Raw genomic sequence first — 20869 nt, forward strand, 5'->3', positions numbered from 1 at the left:
GATTCTAACCTTGCAAAAATGTTTGAACTTCCTGTTTATCAGCATACAATGCCTTTCCACGTGCGCTTGGCTATTATTCAAGATATGGTCGTTAAGTGACGCACGAAATTCGCAACAAATTTTTTTCGGCTTTCCCTGTTTACTGTTTACCTACAATTGCTTAAAATTTCAAAAAAGTTATAGGGGATATATTAATTTTGTATACTGTGAATGAAGATTTGTTTTCATAGAAATTGATTTGGGCACAAAAATGAAACAAGTTGCTATCCAAAAGACAAAGGCAAACAAATTGACCGCTCATGAAAAAGGTGCCAAACACCTAGTATCCATGGCTGCATTTGATGTAGGTACCTATTTAAAGACAACAATACCTACTGTTGTAGTAGCCATAAACAAAGACCTTAGGTATCTAACAACTGAGAAACAGAACCTTATAAAACTCAAGTACAACTTTAATAAAACGAATGGGTTTAGATGTATATATATCTATGGGATGTCACAGCCATCCAGTATACAAAGATTTATCCGATCATTCAATTCAAGATACTTAGCATAAGTTTCAAAATTTGGCGATTAGCCACACTTTGACCTTGAGAATCGAACCCGTTATTTTCCCGTGAAAGGTACTCGCAATTTATGAGTTCGTTGAATAACATTTCCATCTTATTTGACAAACATATTTTTTAGCCACAGCCTTCGCATTCGCTAATTAATGATTTTTACTCGCACAATTACAAATTTTGATATTCCGCAAAAATGGTCAAATTACATATCTATGGAATTGACGAGCCAATTATGTTATACGGCATTTATAGGGTTATATACTAGTGCCCAGTTAAAAAAGCAGAACAACGTTCTTGGTCTACCAGGTCCCGAGGACATTTGCAACATATGAGAGAGGCTGATGTTAAAATATTAAAATGGCGAGTTTGTGACACTTTTTAATTGGTGCTTGTAAAACTGCAAATAGACCTTTTAAGGACAACCAATTAAAAAAAGCAACGTAGGAGTTACATCCCATCTAAATAGATGCGTAAATGTAAGAGAGAATTTACTTAATAAGAGGGGATACGTTTTTGTACTTATTCCACATGATTTGTTGTGAAGGTTTATACCTACCTCAGCAATAACACCAAGAGAAGGCGTTTCACCAAAGTCGCTCCTATTGCTATTGCTAGGTTTGAAATTTATATAAACGACCCATCAGCAGTGTTCTTTTCTTAGTCATTCTCTACACATTAGTTTTACGAAAGGCGTATTAGCACTTTGGGAATTTAAAATATGCTATTTACAAATCAAAGTCTAAGGCTGTTACCATCTCAACATTTTCTGACGCGAGCTAGTGTAACAGACGAGTCTTTTCCCATTACCATTACTTCAAATTGAATTAATTGACGAAGAGCATATAAATTCCTGCAGACCCATTCAACCACTTCGAATATTTTAACGTACCAAAAACATACCTCTATGGCGAGTTTTTGACAGATAATACAACAAATACCAAAGCGTATAAGTAATCGAACGTTCGCTCTATAAGGAATGTCCTAGGATTTCAAGTGAAACTTATATCCTAGGATCTCAAGGTATTTCTAAATAACCCCAAAGCTTTGCATTTATTATACAACGCCTATAACCCCAGTTACTGTGCCACGCAAGTGGTTTGAAAGACATAATTTCCATGCAACAAAATTGCTATACCTACCTATACCATACTAATACCACAGATTTAAATGGTACTTATATTTAAATCTGTGCTAATACTTATGGGATGATTTCAAAATCTTCCGTCATTAAAATCATAAGTATCGTCTGATCATGGTTTAATACCGATCTTTAGCGTATATACTTATTAAAGTCTTGTAGTGTAGACAATACCAACCCTTGGTTGTTAATTCAGTACCTACTTATTGCGGCTAAACATCGCATTTAGAAGTAAGGCCCCTTAGGAATTTTGTTTAGAATTTGACAAATAATGCGAATCATATGACTGTTTTGGTGTGGTTATTTTATTTTTGGTCTTTACGACTGATAAGTATATATTTTCCCCAGCTCGATCTACCAAGAAGTGGCGTAAATGATGATGATGGTGGTGACATAGGTGTAATAAGTAGGTACAATTAACATGTATAGGTATGTAAAAAAAAACAGTTTTATAAATCAATAATAACCATACATTAGGTACTAGGTACCTATATGCCGTATTATTCCATTAATTAACCAAATCGGGCATAGTTTTTTGGCTCCCATTGGAAGAAGTGCCACCATCTTGGGTGTGGACATCCGGAAATGAAGTGCTACTGGTCAAATCAATTAAAGCTTATGATATTGGCTCGTTTTTTCGCATACCACTCCGAGTCGAGTAGTAGGTATAAGAAGAGAATCCCAAGGAAAATCGAAAATAATAATCTCTTATCAATATCGTGCCTAGAGAGCCCCCTTATCATTCTATATGTAGTTTTACACAAGATGTAGCTATCAGTAAATAGTTTTACCTACTGATGGTATCAGTCCGAGTGCCTAAAAGTCAAAGGTTAAATTGAGTTAAAGTGCCAGAATCTGATGGTAGAGGGGAAAGTATATGATCGGATTGCACAAAATGGACTTTCAAGGCTAATGAAAATTTACTCAATTTACTAGAATTGATGTAAAAATGTCGAAAGTCACTGATGGTAAAGCATAGGTACGCTTCAGCCACTCGCTCGATTGCTACTAATGTTTTATTGCTACGTTTCAGCCGTTATACAGCTTAACGGGAAATACGTGAAATGCAATTTAAAAATACGTTTTGTCGATATAAGTACGCTAATACCTAACGGTTATAAACTTCATAATCAAAAGGTCCATAATGCAGACATTAGTGAAGCCGTTGAGCATCTAGATACGTATATCAGTAATTAGTTATACTAATTAACAGTTCTCTCAGGTGCGCACATTATTATTTTACTGCTTTCGTTTAAGATAATAGAAAATTCATGACCCATTAGAAATGGCATTAACTGTAGAAGTAATACGAACAATAATGTTATTAAATCAATAGAATAGTGGTTTATGTTACGCATTACGCAATAACAAAGTGTGTACATAAAATCGGTAACCTTAAAAATAATAGCTTATGAAATGAATATACAAATATTGCAAAGCCGAAATAGGTTGTGTGGGAAATTCTCACGTTGACAACATAAAATTTGTTTATATAGGTACCTATGTTAACGTGTAGGTACGAGTGGATTATTAAGGCAAATTCAAATTGATATACCTACAATATAAAACTCGCCGATATAGGTACCTAAGTATACTGAATTACATAATCGGGAAGAAAAACAATTTGTTGTTAACAATGCATATACACAAAAATATTTACACATAACTATATGTACTTACTGTTTATAATTGTAACTATGCCAAGGTTGAGCTTGCTTAGTTGCTAATCAAGGAATAAATTTACATTTATTTTTATTAAAAAATAAAAAGTATTAATATTTGATAACCTACTTATACCTTGTTAGAGGAAAAGAATAAACTGACGTCTCGTGTTTGTTACATAAATCTCTAAATTGTTACTTATTTGGCAACGGCAAAAAATGGTAACATTGTTGTTATGTGGAGGCTAGTTTGCATAACGGACATCATTTGTGTAAATTTGTCACATCGAGACGTATACTCTTACCTCTTCATCCAAATCATCTCTAGAGTAATTTCGAGTTGTTACGAATACAGGGGGTCGTTAAAAACAAAAACCAACACGAACATACCTACGCACATTTAGTACAAAATACTTCATGAATGCTTTTAATAATAGGTATATGGTTGATCGAGAGAAAATGTTGCGAAAAGTTTCAGAAATGTTACCACTTTTTGAATCAATGTTACCCTGCTCTTTCCAATCTTTATGGGCCCGAGGTTAGTTCTTCTCAAAGACATATTCAATAAGGCGATCCTCTGAGTCCCTCGCTATTTTGTATGGTAATTTAGGACATGATAATAACGTTACTATCGGAACTTAATTTGTATGGTACTTGGATGATTACGAAGTCGTCCTAGAAGATCTAGGATCTGCTAGTTAACTAAACAAATTCCACCGTCTACCGCGATTTGTTTAGAAAATGTAGTTTTATATATAGTTTATATGCCATTTGCTGTTTAAATAACAACAGGTAGGGTTAGTGACCAAAATTATGTTTATTTACACTGATTAAAATATATTACGTGACATCAGGTCTTAGTTCAGCGGGTCAAATTGTTTATGACTTTACTTACTTCTGTTCGGAGTAAATGGTAAATGTAATACTAAAAGTCTGTACCTGCGATAATCAGGGTAAGTTGATAACAAATCACTGCAGTAAGAGCTCTTATACCTTTGTGGCCTCGTTCCTGGGGCGCCAAGTTAAATTTTCCATTGGGGCTGTGGGTTTAATTCGGGTAACAAGAAAAAACCTATTTTTGGAAGACCTGCCATAGAATTGTTGAAGAGAAAAATGTCTTAGATCTTCAAATTTATTCCCAATGCACAAAGTATTATTACCCTCGTTATTTTATGTATATATATAAGTAATGGAATTCACAGTTTCATTTATCAAATGTTTAGGAATCGCAACGGAATGATGTTAATATCTCATTGTTTATATGTGTCATATAAACAGTATCCGTTAATCGCTGAAAGAAAATACATACCACCGTAATCACTATCGTTACTGCTATAATTATATGACTGTTTATCCGTATCGGATTTTATTACCAATTTGTTTGAAGAAGCAGGTATATGTTGGGCATACCGATTGATAAACAGCAGGAGTTGTTATCGATATAGGTGCAAATATCCAACCTACTAAGACACAAGTATTTATATAAAAACTTCATATGTTAGCCCTAATCTGGTACATGGATGCGATCAGCTCCTTAATGAACCTTACATGTCCAAATTTGATCTCAGTGGGCCATACCTTTGATCTAGAAAGAGATAAACGAAAGTCTTCAAACCATATAGTTTTCTGAACTAAATCATTAGTTCTAACTATATCATTTCAATTAGCGCATAATTCCTTCGTTGTATAAGTATCTTCTGAGTACTTATGAATAACACTAAACAGGAATTCCACCACGTTAAATACATTCTGTGTAAATAATTCAGTACATCAAATGGCAGTGGCTTTGGACACTATTGAAAATGGAAACGAATTGAGGTACTTTGGGCCTAGGAAATTATTGAATAACTATATTTCACATATAAGAACAGTATCCATGGCAGTCATAAATTATATTGCGGTCCCACTCTATCGCGTAAAACTTTACCGTATATAAAACTTAATAACCCATAAAAATCAAGAATTACAAAACGCAAGTAAGTATTAAATTTGTAATTCGTTTTTTATCAGCGCTTTACTAATGCAAGGTTACATTTTTATGCACAAATACACATACACAAGACTCATTTCATTTCCCATTAGCGACTATCAATAATATTATATAATATGGTTTTCAAATTTTAAGTTTAAAGTAGTCTCTGTTCAGAATTATTGTGAGTTTCTAAAAAAATGTCTGAAATACGGTATAAGTTCAAAAGTTGTGGTTCAGCTTTCCGAACTTGACCTTTTTCCCTCATTAATGACGTTTACACAGATCTAATAATCAGAAATGCTTGCATAGCCTTCTTACGTATGTACTTATAAGCTTTCTGTTTTCTAGACTTGATATTCGAAGAAAGATTTATTACAATTTAGGTACTTTGTATATTGTTGTTTATTTTACCTGCCTTGCATACAGACAGTACCATCTTTTTTTAAAGAAAAAAAGCATTGATGGGTATAAAGGCATTTTAGAGGTTTTGGGAACAATTTACACTAGGTATACCTATAGTACGGTGTATAACACTTTTATTATAATATTTCTGGTATATTTCTTGAACTTCTATGATGATCATTAGCGCTTAGTGTCCTGTACCATTTTTCTAATCCCAATCTCCCATTGCACTTGCAGTCTCTACAATTTTATTCCATATTACTGTTTTAGTTTGACGTACCTACATTATAATTTGAGGACTCGCCACCCACAAGCAACTCGAGTGGGATGCGTGAAAACCTTCAATCTATAATCTAAGGATGACCAAAATACTTTGCTGCAACGATATTATGGAAATAAAAGTTATGCTAGTTCCAAATGTATACTTGTCATTTGGTGGAAATCGCCTCGTTTTATTAAAAATTAAAGGGAGTTAAATTGTACTATTTCCAATTGTACAATCAACCAATCTTTATTAGACGCCAAAATGGCAAAACCTTTTACAATATAAATTACAACCAAAACTCAAATGCGATCTTTTTCTTCTCTTTTCCCTCTTCCACCCTCACCTCACTCCTGTTTCTCCCTGCCCTTTCCACCTCCTTGCAATTCCATAACATGTGTTCTATGTTCTCTTGTTCCTCTCCACCTATTCTGCATTTTTTTCTTCTTCTTGTCTGTCCCCTCTCTCCTATTTTCCACTTCTGAATCTCGTCATTATTATAATATGTTTTATTCCTTCCCATAAATATTTTGGTAACCACTCCCTTATTAGATCTTCCTCGTGCTCTGTCTATCTTTCTCTCTCTGTTGTATTTGTGCAGTCCCTTTTTGTCAGCTCATTTTCTATCTTTTCTCATAGTCCTCTCCCTTCTCGACCTCACCTCACTATTCCTCACACCTGTCTCATTACCGCCCTCCTTTTTTCATTAGTTCTCTTATTTGCGCATTTGCATTTGGTACCCTAGATATTTCATTTCTTCTATTCTTTCCTCCCTCCATTTCCTTTTCATCTCTCTTTTCCTTCTTCGTAATCTTCAACTTCTTTACATTTAACTCCATTCCTTTCCTTTCCCAATATCCGATGTTCGTTCTTTCCATCATTTCCATCATTTCCTTCATTTGTTTTACCTCTGTTGCCATTATCATGCGTATATGCCAGGGATCTTTCTTCTTCCCACCACGATCCCTCCACCTTGGAACCACTTTTAGTTTAGTCGCGCAATTGACAAGCACAAGCAGATGGTAAAAGTTTTCTGTAGTCTACCATGAGATAATGTCAAAAGCGCTTGTGAACATAATTAACCATTTGGTCGGCGGTTTTACTACTGCTACTCAAAAGTTACATGCTTAATGCTTTCTGGAAACATTCCAGACAATTGAATATCATGTGACCAGTAATAATAATAATAATAAAGCTTTATTGCCCAACAGAATATCCAATTAAAGGACAAATCACAATATGAAGTTAATTACATACAAAATACAAAAACATAAGATAAACATATACGGTGGTTTAAGTAAATTAAGAGAAGAAAATAAGTATAATTCGAAGCAGACAAAAATTCTTAATTAATTAGATAGTTGCGGTCGTTACATACTCAATGTTCGAATGATGTCCTTCCAGGATGAGTGAGTAATGTCACAGATTGAACTTATAGTATTGTAACTATTACAAATTGCATACATAGGAGACCTGTACATGATGTTGCTATTTATTTGTGGGAGAGGGGCGTAGGCAGAGATATGTATTTTTTGACAAAATCTAAAGTACCCTATACCGCTTTGGAGGGACCTGTACTCTGTAGCTGTCCTGGCGACACCGTTGGTATATAATTATAATTATATTAAGGTTGGGATTTCGCGTACTATTTTTATATGGCGTAACACTTCTTACAATTTCTAGCCGATTTCGAAAACCGTACAATTTTCTTTAATGAGAAAGGCTTAATATAACAATTAGACCTTCAACTATGCCTTAAACATATTTTCCGTCCGTACAATTCGCGGGAAATATTATAAAACAAGGGAATTCTGATCGGTATTTTGCCGTGAAGTAAAATTGTAATAAAACAATGCCTAGGACATGAATGCAAATACAAATATCTTTAAGGCATGCTTTAAGTATTGTAGAATGGTAAACACTCAACAGTTTTGAAGTCCTTGTTGGGGTTTTTCTTATTCCTTGGAAATAGTAAAAGCATATATTTTTCTTGCTGATCGCCATTAAAATACGGTTGTTCAAAACCTAAATCGCGTTTTCTATATACTGATTACGTGGTAATACAGTGTGGCTATTCTTAGATAGGTGACTGTTGTAGTTACGCTAGTCGTTTTAAGGTACCAGTGCAGTTTAAAGAAAAAACTTTTGACCTTTACTAAGGGTACTTCTCTTTTCAGGGAATCCCAGCCTTAATGAAATATTTTTTGTTATAAGAATATAGGTAGATGTTTGTATTCAGTTTCTATGAAACGTTTATACTTACTTTCTTAACAATTAACTTCCGTAAGTGGTTATTAAACAATTAAATAGGATGAGACATTTAAATGGCTTAACGTTACCAAACGAGGTGTATTTATTTGTGTTTAAATTACACGAATTCAGTCAAAAAATGCTGACCTAATAGCTTGTTGTGCCTCAATCGTTTTACATGTTGTACTGCAAGAATAATGACGTCTTCATTTTGATGTACATCCAAAGCGCGAAGTTCACTTAGGGTAACATTGCCACCGGGTGTTCTACCACTTAACCCCATTGAATATGCTTCTTAAAACTATACCCTTTAAAGAGTCAGTAGCTCTTGATGAATGTCTGTCAAAAACTTTACATAAAGCGAAACGAGCTCGGTTAATAAACGTTTTGGCGTCACCATTTTGAAGCCATTTCAGGCAATGATGCTCTGTTTATCATTCTACGGCTTCCATTAAAATTATACCACCGCAATAAAACTTTAATAAAACGTACGCGTTTGCTGTCATCATCGGCGAACAACAAACGTTTATTTATGGAGAAGTCGCTGGTACCTACAAATTTATTTTTTGGCATTCAATTTAATCACAGTTATTGTTGTGTGCGTTGCTGTATTTGCGTGATGGAAAATCCTAGAATTACTCTTCTATAGCCATAATACGAGTATATTACGCAAACGTAGAGGATATGAGGGTCCAATGCAATTGATGAAAAGTTTCATGAATGAGGAGTAACGATTGACGTGATGCCTAAAGAGACCATCCTAATGGTTTTTGGAGAGCAATGAGCTTTATTGAGAGAAGTGATTCCAAATGAATGAGGAGGTTCGTGCTATTTGAATTATTTTTGTATCTAATGGGGTTGGTTACATATGTGCTATTGGAAAAAAAACAAAAAGACGAGTTTTTCGTGCGGGGCATATTATAAAACAAACAAAAAATAAAAGCCAAATGCAAACTCGACAGCTCATTTTTAGAACGGAATAATGCTCACCAGTGCAATTGACCTTACACATAAACATATGAAATGCAAGTCGACAGTTTCAAGACTAGGCCAAGTGGTGAAACAACCTTGCAAAGTCATCCACTTCCGCAATGCGCTTTTAGACACTTAGATAACTGACATATGTAGTACAAGGAGATTAGAATGACTGAAATAGTAAACGGTATGAGATACTTTCTTTGAAGTTATAAAATATGATCTAAAGCTCTAGTATAAGAATACAACACAATACCTACAGTTACAATAATACCAAACTACCAACAATTTTAAATCCTTCAGGACGAAACCGCATTTAATCTTTTTTCGGTAATTTTATTGTAACAGAGAAATATCCTAAACATACATTAGGAAATTCTGAATAAATCGCTATTTTGTCACACATTTAGAAGCACGTAAAATGGGGTACATACTCTTCTCGTCCCGAAAACTCCCATTTTTCGTACTTATGAAACAAGTAACTATTCTTCGTTGGTACAGTTTTTCTAATCCTAAAAATAGGAATTATTTGACGGGTATCGATCGACTGCAACTAGATGCCGGTCGTATATAACACCGGTCTACAGCATTTTTGCGCATGGGACATATATACCTTATTTGTATTGCTTGTATAGCCACAAATAAGAATTAGAACAAAAAAAGTTTATGTATTTGTTTTTGTGCGAAAAAAATGCAAAAAACCAAAAAATAAAAATACCTATAAAATCTTACTTACATAGGCATGATTTATTATAAGGTAACGTTCCTACATTTATAATCTGTTTGGCTTAGAGTGTAAATGTTTCAAAATGGAACAGTTTTGCTGTTTTTGACATGTTCAACTGAAGTTTTTCTCATCAACCCCCCAAATATGATCTTCCATCATGCTTCCAGCTTACTGGCCTTGGTAACGTGGCTAAATTCCATTATGTCTTGATGAAAGGGTTGTCCTTGTTATTCCGAATAAGGTCCCATATTATCCTTAAATTAATCTAAATGAGAATCTAACCTGTGCATCTTTAGAGACATTTTATACTCGATGATGCAAAACCAAAACCCGTCAGCTCGTCATAATTTTTAGCTCTATGGTTTCCCAGGAAACACTGAACGGGAAACCATGGACTATTGCCTTAAAACTGTTCCAGGATTTTTTTCCTCTTTGCTAAGTAACCGCGGGAAAATATCACCCTCCATTTTTCTTTTTATTTGAGGGAAAACAAAGATTCCAGCTTTAATTTTCGCCCCTGAAAGCTTTCAATCAAATTGCTATAACTTTTGTAAAAGCAAATATTTTCGATGTCTAATTGCACTTTTTATTTATTTTTGCTTATTATAGTCAGAATATATTATGTAAATCCCATGCGCAAAAAAAAATTATTTTTTTGTTGACCTGTGTAATGAAAGATGGTACTAATCAAGGAACACCCCAAGAGAAAGTATCAACAAAAAATAAAGCACTCTAGGAACCATATTATGGACCCCCATATTATATATTTATTAGCTTTCCGCGAATATTGCACTAGAGTAGACTTCCTTGCGTATATTTACTCCGCTTTTGGCCACAAATTATAGTATACAGTAAAATCAATTTAACATAAACTTGGTTCTCATGATTGAAAACGTGGACGTGATAGCCTTCTCTTCAAAAACACCCCCACGCTAACATACGGTAAATATACACACATGTGTTTCAATTCCAAAATTGGACAAAAACCAACGGCAACCGACGCATTCCTTCCATTTTATTTTACATTGGCATGAGTCCACCCCTTACACCCCAACAGGTAAACACTTTATCATTCTGTATTTGAGCTCCAATTTTAGGTAAAATTTTGTAAATCCCATGATCACTGCTTTCCTTATCCTTTCAGTGGCTGTTTATTTGCATTCCATTTTCAAGAGTCCGCCCCTTACTTACGCTCCAACATTTCGAGATAATCTACCCCGTATTTGAGTTCCAATTTTTACGTAAAATAATAAATTCGTTTTTACGGTGAATTTTGTATAAGAACGACTCATTAAGATCCTGTGCAGACCCTGATTTTTTATTTGCTTTTCATGAATCCACCCCTTACATTCCTTATAGTAAATTTTAAGTATGAGAACCACTCATGAAATTCCGTGAATCCCATAATAACTCACCTCACCCCCATATCATTTTCTTGTTCTTTTATTTATACTTTCATAAGTTCACCCCCTACACTCAAACCGTTGAGTATTACGTGATAACCTACCCTGTATTTGAATATTTTCGGTATGAAATTTTAAGCTAACGGAGTAGGCCTAGGACTTTGAAATTTTGCACGTTTACTTAAGTTTTCATTTTGTGCGTGTCTCGTCCCCAAAGAGTACTGTACTGATACGCAAAAATCGTCATTTGAATATTTTTCTTATGCTTTTGCGTAGAAAGTAGGTACAATATTGAAATTTTAGCTAAAAAGGATTCATATGAACCTTTTATAACAGTGAAAATAGTGTATTGTTTAGTAGTGTATCCAGAATTCCTTACGGTTTGTTAATTCATGTGAAATAAGTGTCGATTTATAATCGAGGACAATACCCGAAACGACGAAGTATAGGTATTAATCATCAATAAATACCTAATTTTTCTATAAAATTGGATTCAGCTAATATCGACAATTGGCGTCTGAAAAAAATGCGAAAGCGGGGTAAATGGCGCCCGTGGCAAATTCGCAATAACGTCTAGTAATGTAATTAATGTGAATGGAATAAAATTAATTAAGCTTTGTAAAAGTAATATATGTTACCGAAGTAAAACAATAAAGTAAAAATTGCGTTATTATTCATGATCCAGTTGCATCGCAAGTTGAAAAGCATGTTCGAATGGTATAGGTAATTAATTTAGATACCCGTAAATTGGAATAGGTATACGTAGTTTGTAGTAAAATGTAATCCGTCCTTAATTATCTTCGCCAGTACCTACTATTGATATAATTTCGAAAAGCAGTGAAAGCAGCACTATTCTGGATGGCAAACTTCAGAGGAAACCCGGTGCATGCGTTACAAACAAATTTTCTGGCAGATAATGGGAGTAATTTGGAGTTTGGAGACTAAAGAGTTTTACTAGGCATGCCAGTGCTTTAAATAAATAAATGCTAACGCACAGCAACTTAATGACCATTTGAATTGCGTACACAAAAAAATTCATTTTACCCACTCTATAAATATCCAAGATATGATCCTGCAGATGTGCAATGAACAAACCTCCCTTAGCTTATTTATAAGCAGGTGCTAAAGCCACTTCAAACAAGCCTTTTTGGAAGCATATGTAAAATGGCACCCTGAACGGATTGCATTCAGAATAGAATTGTTTCAAGATTTAAATCGCAGAAACATTCCAGTTCTATTTATCGTATTCATGCCAGGATAGCCAGAAGGAGGAATAATGTCTGTGTTCATTGGTACCATCGAGTAACGAGTAAACCCGGATAGAAACCTGTGGTCTACATCCTAATGCTGTGAATTGCTTGCAGCTACAATAGGAGCTGGATTCAACAAGTTTGTTCTAATACTCTTGGCAAGAAGAATAGAAGAAGTTTCATGGATCAAAAAGGAGGACCAAATGTCCTTTTGGAATTAGAATAAAAGAAATTCAAAAGTTTGATTCTGCAGACTGACAAACGGGATCTGCCCAAACAATTGTTGAAATCGGCGATGAGGAGGGACCTAGTTGGCTGATATCCCCCAGAAAAACTGACCAGATGTTTTATCATTTCCGGTAAATGAATGAAGATGAAATTATATGCGAACGCCGAAGAAATGGTCCAATTTATAACGTTCTTGAAGTGGTATAGATGGATCGACATAGTATCCTCTTTTTGTGTGGATTCTACGATTTTCACGACAACGCCAATGTTTCTTGATGCTTGCGATATTTGAGAGTTATTGGTGTCCTGAATAAGCTGGATTTCATTTAGACATTTAGACAATGAAATCCAGAGACCATCGTAGAACATTCTAAGTGTACCATCGATGTGAAATGGGGTTTTTAGAAAACGAGTCTAATTATTGTACTTTAAATGATTTGCAACAAGGTGCAAGCCAGTGAATAATGTTTCTGCTAATGTTACTGTATATTGTTTCATCGCTCAAAAAAGCTCCTCTATATTACGTTTTTCAAATTTGTTTCAATATCTTTAATATAGAATCCTGTTAGTCTCTATAATATGAATTGCGCATGATAGTTGGGATAATAATAAATCCGCACGGTGGTGAAGTAATGAACCTGCATACCTTCGACCAGTTCTGTCAGTTTTTAGTTTCAGGTTTACGACCCTCATACTACCGAAATCACCAAATCGCTGTGGTTAAAAATGTCTGAAATCAATTTAGCCATATAGTAATAGGCTATTAAATTCAATTTTATATGTCCAATTGCAAGTTTGTACCACATAATACATAAAACAAGCGCATATCGCGACCATTGTTTAAAAAATTTTTAATTTCGAGATTTACGAGATCGCACCGAAATCGCAAATCGTGTTCATTAGGTAAATACGGTAGTCGAGCGTTGGTCGTGTAAATTCAAAAGGCTATTAAGATACTTTTTTATATCCATTGACAACAGGAAGTACGTTCAATTTTTTAAATCGATACCCTCCATCTCTTTTGAAGTTTTTTTCCTATTGTTTGTTTCATATGGGGATTTTTGACTCCTATATGAATTTCTTGGTAACTATTTATCGAAGAAACAATTCTATCAGCCCCGCTTTAGGTAGTGTGGTCTTGGAAACAGTGGAAGTAATGATATAACTGTCGGGAAATTGTTACGTGGGCTGCTATTTTGCCGGGTTTATATGTTGCGCATCTTCATACCCTATACGTAGATAGGTTTGTCAGGAAGTTAGGATAAACTTTCCAACATTGGGGTGACAATAACAGAATCATTAAATGGTGGCGTGGAGGATAGTTGGAAATCCAGAGCCAGAGAAAGTATGTTATGACTCTTGGGATAGTTGTACAGCGCGCTCTCATGTCCTTGGTGAAGGGTTAAAAAACTAAAAAAAGGATGATGCATACAAGGATGAAAAGGATTTGATGACGTTTTACATCGGAAATATCGTGGCAGGTAACGCAAGGTGCGCAAATCAACATAAGCGTGGAGATTTTTAGTGGTGTCGATTTCCAATAGGTTAGATGAAATTTTGCAGCGAATTTGTAGGTCGGAACAGATTGGCGTCTGAAAAAAATGCGAAAGCGGGGTAAATGGCGCCCGTGGCAAATTCGCAATAACGTCTAGTAATGTAATTAATGTGAATGGAATAAAATTAATTAAGCTTTGTAAAAGTAATATATGTTACCGAAGTAAAACAATAAAGTAAAAATTGCGTTATTATTCATGATCCAGTTGCATCGCAAGTTGAAAAGCATGTTCGAATGGTATAGGTAATTAATTTAGATACCCGTAAATTGGAATAGGTATACGTAGTTTGTAGTAAAATGTAATCCGTCCTTAATTATCTTCGCCAGTACCTACTATTGATATAATTTCGAAAAGCAGTGAAAGCAGCACTATTCTGGATGGCAAACTTCAGAGGAAACCCGGTGCATGCGTTACAAACAAATTTTCTGGCAGATAATGGGAGTAATTTGGAGTTTGGAGACTAAAGAGTTTTACTAGGCATGCCAGTGCTTTAAATAAATAAATGCTAACGCACAGCAACTTAATGACCATTTGAATTGCGTACACAAAAAAATTCATTTTACCCACTCTATAAATATCCAAGATATGATCCTGCAGATGTGCAATGAACAAACCTCCCTTAGCTTATTTATAAGCAGGTGCTAAAGCCACTTCAAACAAGCCTTTTTGGAAGCATATGTAAAATGGCACCCTGAACGGATTGCATTCAGAATAGAATTGTTTCAAGATTTAAATCGCAGAAACATTCCAGTTCTATTTATGGAAGAGCACGTGCTTTTTTTTAACAAAAGTAGACGCACGTTGATCTATCACATATAAATATTGTACCACTCGCATGCTACTGCAAGAATTGGAATCGCTATTTTTAGTCGAGAACGGCCATCTACATTAATTAATTTCGGTAATAAATTATATTATCAAAACGTGATGATGGAGTATGTGCGTAAACTTTGGTAGAAAATATTTAATGAATTAGGTTATAAGGTCCTTTAAATCCGGGAAGCATTATACTGATAAACTGTTACTTATCTTTGATAAACGTTATCGGTAACACCATGTTTACATTTGTATTTTATAGTTTGATTTTAATAAGCAATTTAATTGCGATAAGAATACTAAATCAATAATTTTAAATAAATGGAAAGATTTGGGGGGGTTATAATTTGATCTCCACAACCTGGAGTTTTGTACCTATCTGGAAGTACCTATATTGAATCTCAGGATATTGTCAGAACTCCTCAATTGTAAAAGAAATTTAAGTAATTTTTATCATGGTAATTAATTAACCACTGATTTTTCTGGCTATGGTGGAAAGCAATGCTAGCACCAAATTTTTGTATCCGTCGTTTGCTTCGCTGTAATATTATTTGAACGGCAGGTTGGTAACACCGTTATCACCTGTTGTTATCATAAAATACACCTAATAATGCTATTTCGGTTTCAGTTAGTCGCATGGACGAACTTTATCTAGGCGCCCTTGGCGTGAATGTTATTGAATTCAAATAACAAAAGTTTCAGCAAGTGTCGAACATGAAATTATCCCCCCATTTGATGGCATATTATTGACCACAGTAAAACTATGATTATTAATTAAATTATAACTTACAGGTGTTCTTTTCTATTTTTAGTAGGAATCGATATTCTAAATGGATCTATATCCCCATAAATTCAAAACTTTGCAATCCTAATGTAGTTAAATACAATCAATAGACGGATGAAACTAACGCCTCTACGTAGATACCATTTTGTAAAGTTGTTTCCAAAATTGCCCTGGCGCATTCCTAAATGAGGCGTGACAAAAATTGCCTCTTGATGATATAGTCCAATGCGAAAATGGTTTGAAACATGCATTTTAGTGGTCCAATAAAGAATTACACTTCGAATTTTCAGAAACAATTTTGGATTTATTACTTTCATCTGCAGGTCCACAACTTCGTCGAAATCTTAGTTCCTCACGCATCTCTATAGTGCGTGGGGAGTAGGAATATAGAAGCACAATTGGTTTACAAACTCTCACACTTTTGTGTATTCAAACGTGCTTGCCAAAAAAACAATTGAAGAAGACAAAACATTTTGAACTTCTGTTTTATTCGGAAAAATGCATCCTGTATTAAGTAAGGCATTTTCTTGCATAGAATCGATACTGATAGGGAAATAGCACGCATTTAATTTTTGACACGAAAAGCACCCATTTTTCAAAGTTATATCTGGTCCAAAATCACTTCATAGAATAGGTCTGAAATACTTTTGTAGGGATGGAGAGCAAAAACTGATACGACCCACACACAAGAAGATGAGGTTGTCTACATCGTAAGCCGTAAGCGATAAAACTGTTTTGGGATGTCATTGTCGACATTTTGGGTAGGCAGGTCATATACTTGCACCCCCCCCCCTCCCTCTTATCGTTAATTTAATTTACTTTCTGACAATCATGTTGGTCGACGTCTTTGCGGGATTAATGCGCTGAATATTTGGTTAGAATTGTAAAAAAATACTTTCACACGTTGTCATAAATTGATCGCTGACATTTGCCCCGATTAGGAGTTTCTATAGTTAAACTTTCATAAAAATATTACAAAAGTGATCCAAAGATTCTAAATCACCTTGTTTGTTCAGTCCTTAACCACCTATTGGAGTCCTATGGAAGTCCCGGCACTGAATCGTGATCCTTTCTCCAATGTAATAATTCTCCAACTGGAGCAATTTATTTATTAGATACATTTCTTGGTGCATCAAGGAATGGCGATGGCCATCCTAGGACATAACCGGCTTGGCATGGCATAATTCGTGGTCCTTTTCTGATTTCAAAGTTAAAAACTTACTAACCATTTGCATCTCATATCCAGCGTTATAGTTTATGCATTGTCCAATATTTTAGATGCATACGTTTTTTAGCGCATTTTTGCAAATTTATTTGTAAAAAGTAGCATTTAATCCCACTTTGGCTGGCTGGCTGGCTGACCGGCTGGCTGCCACTAGGTTGTTTTCGGCGTTTGTGGCAGTCCTTATCTGTTGGGGATGACCATCAAATTCCATTTGAATAAAATGCTTGAGAAGTCTTTGTTAACAACCACCGCATACCTACAATAAGGATACCGGTTGCAATTTGTTGGATAGTTTCTATGTTGATAACTGCGTCAATTTACATGAGCTCAACTTCAAGAAGCAACAGAAATTATGGCCTTGGGTCATTTTGAGCATGAAGGACATTCCCTACGAAGAAGGAAAACGATCCTAATTATTGCACTTTAAATGATGCACAAGGTGCAAGCAGTGATAATGTGTCTGCTAATTTACTGTATATGTTTCATCCACCTTGGCAACGTGTGTGGGCTTTCTTCCACGTACCAAAAAGCTCCTCTATAACGTTTTCCAATTTGTTCATATTTTAATATAGTGATTCTGTTACCTAACTATGAATTTCGCGCATGAAGTTGGGGAAATAATAAATTCCGCACGTGGTAAAGTTAACGTACCTCGACCAGTTCTGCAGTTTTTAGTTTCAGGTTTACGATCATACCGAAATCACCAAATCGCTCGTTTAGAAAATGCGAAATCATTTAGCCATATAGTGAATATTAAATATTAATATTAAATCAATTTTATGTCCAATTGCAAGTTTGTACCCACATAATAGCATAAAACAAAGCGCATCGCGACCAGTTTTAAAATTTTTAATTTTAGATTTACGATCGCACCGAAATCGCAAAATCGTTCATTAGGAAATACGTAGTCACTTGGTCGTGTAATCAAAAGGCTATTAAATAGCGTTTATATCCAGTTGACAACAGGAGTACGTTCAATTTTTTAATCGATACCCCATCTCTTTGAATGGTTTTTTCCTATTTTTTCATATGGGGAATTTTTGACTCCTATATGAACTTTCTTGGTAACTATTTAGTTGAAGAACCTTCTTCAGCCCGCTTTAGGTAGTTGGTCTTTTGTGAAAGAGTGGAAATAATGATATTACTGTCGGGAAAGTTGTTATACGCTATTTTGCCGGGTTTAGATGTTGCGCATGCTGTCAAACCTAAATAGGATTCGTCTGTAGGAAGTTAGGATTATTGATTTCATTGGGGTTGGACTATAAACATCAAATCATCAAATTCGGTGGCGTGGAGAAAAGTGGAAATTTTAGAGCCTGAGAAAGTATGTATGATTTTTGGGAAGTTGTACACGCGATCCAGCCCTTGGTGCAGGGAAACCAAACATGTTAAAAAAAAAGGATGATGGACACAAGGATGTAAGGATTTGAGAAGTTTACGGTCGGAAAATATGTGGCAGGTAACGGCACGGGGTGCGCAGAAAGTCATAAGGTGGGGATTTTAGTGGTGTCGATTTCCAATAGGTTAGAAGAAATTTTGCAGCGAATTTGTAGGGTCGGAACAGATTGTTGCATTTGTGTTGATGGAAAAGGGATTATCAGGTGCTACCACAAGCCTAGTTTTGAGCATTTATAATAATATTTAAGTAGATGCATGATCTGGAATGTGTGAACATTCCTAAGGGTTGCGTAATTTATAGGTAGGTGGTGATTCTGGTAGCAATTTTGATAGAATTATATGGTCATCTGCTAACAATAAAAACTTGAAATTTATATAGTTCCGTCGATATGATTTGAAACGGTGACTGACGTTAGGGGTTGCTTAGACTATCAGAATATGAAAATTGCTTATTCTTTATCAACGTAAACCTAAACAAGATCAAATTAACCTCCTTACTTTCGATTAAATTTCATGTTTGTTACGCCAATGTGTGTAACTAATGTAATCTTTGTTGATTGCATCATTCTAATTGAAATTTTTATTTTCAGGTTTCATAAACTGTAATACCAATGCATTTCAATCGTTGTCCCAATTACATGGTAAGTTAAGTTTTATGTAAAGTTGTAAATGTTATTCGCGTGATGATGTATTCAACATTTTTCTCGTCGTTTTTGGGAGGGCATTTGAAGGGCAATTATGAATTACAAAAAAAATAGTAATGGGTATACTCTCGCAGTTGCAAATGAAGTGGTGGTAGCAAAGATTGGCAGTTCCGTGTTCTTTTACAAATCAATACCAAGATTTAAAAAAAAATTCAAAATTGTTTACCTATCATGGACAATTTCACACTTACCACAAGGAATGGGATTCACCAATTGATAAGAAGAACTCCAGACCGCAGTTTTGAATATCCCTACTCTTCACATACTGGGATAGTGATATTTGTCATCCTTTTTCCGCTTATAAGGGAACCACAAACCCATTTGTTTGTACTTGTACCCACTAACCGAAAAGCAATGAGTTAAAAGCACAGTTAAATCAACGCCGCCAATTTCCCATGTATGTCATGGCAATAATAATTATGACAAATAATATTTTGAGCAATTTTACACGTCCAATTTAATATTTCATGTTTCGAATAATCGAGGCTACATACTATGGACCACTATTGTTTATTTATAGAATGTTTCATTAAAACACTGTACAATTATATTTCGTACACCATATTATGTAATAGTTTGTCACTGTGTTACTAAATCATGATCAATTTTACATGCAGCTCAAACTCTAGTTAGTTGTTAAATAAAGCCCATACTGCGTGCGAAAAGGAACTCAAAAGCCCGTTCAATGAATTGAAATCGTGTTCATGTGTTTCTAAATATTTGAAGTAGTATTAAACATACAGTATGAGAAGAACAAAGAAATGAAAATAACTAAGTTCTGTACACTTTTATGTTTTTGTGGCAAACAAACGTTTGCTAGAGATGAAACCCTTAAACCCTTTGTCCAGTTTTGATCATTTGATCCAAAATCAAGCTTACAGGAGAACATTCCCCTTAGTCAATTTTGTAGCTTCTTTTATTGAGTATAAAGAATGTAGTTGTACCACGTTTCTGTAGTAGGCTTTCAAAGTAGAAAAAAGGCAAAACCTTGTCAGAAGAATCATTCAATTTCTGTAATTACTAAATAGTGGAGTAGTGCCTTTCATTTTGTACGTTCGGTATACAAAAAAATACAAGATGAGAAAAATTTAAGGTCATCGAGACAGTTCACTTTGTTGCATTTTGATCAAATTTGACCATGTGAATTTTTTGCTGCATAAATAAAGGCCCTATATCTACTAATGAGAAATTTCCATTGCTTAGAAGCAATTATAATGTTTGGTCTCCACATTTAACAGGGAAAATGGATATAATGGTTGGGGATCTATTTACCTCTTTGTCTCTCAATTAAAATTGTGGGCGAACGAAAGAAATATATGCAGTATAATTTGATGTCTACGTCACACACTATAGAAAACAACAACAGAGGAGAGTCTCTCTATCGATAATATCTGTTTGCTCTCTTAAAAGGGGAGATAAAAAATTTTAATTGGTTGTAAACAAAAGTTTCTAAACATAGCTCCTACTTCATGTATAAAATCTATCGAGGGGCCGAGGGTCTGAATCTAAGTAGACACGGTCATTCCACAGTAAATTTTAGATTCCTACTGACCTA

The 20869-nt window shown here is 34.8% G+C and overlaps 1 protein-coding gene across 1 annotated transcript in view; it reads left to right on the forward strand.

Annotated features, from left to right (window-relative positions):
• The window catches only part of LOC116174978 (translational regulator orb2), a 39700-nt gene that overhangs the window by 8067 nt on the left and 10764 nt on the right, over window positions 1-20869 (forward strand). The window contains exon 2 of the mRNA XM_031493018.1: window positions 19201-19251. Within this exon, the coding sequence (XP_031348878.1) occupies window positions 19201-19251 (51 nt within the window). The remainder of the gene's footprint in view (window positions 1-19200; window positions 19252-20869) is intronic.

The sequence above is a fragment of the Photinus pyralis genome, unplaced genomic scaffold, assembly GCF_008802855.1.
Source record: "Photinus pyralis isolate 1611_PpyrPB1 unplaced genomic scaffold, Ppyr1.3 Ppyr1.4_LG6, whole genome shotgun sequence".
In the NCBI taxonomy this organism is placed as follows: domain Eukaryota; kingdom Metazoa; phylum Arthropoda; class Insecta; order Coleoptera; family Lampyridae; genus Photinus; species Photinus pyralis.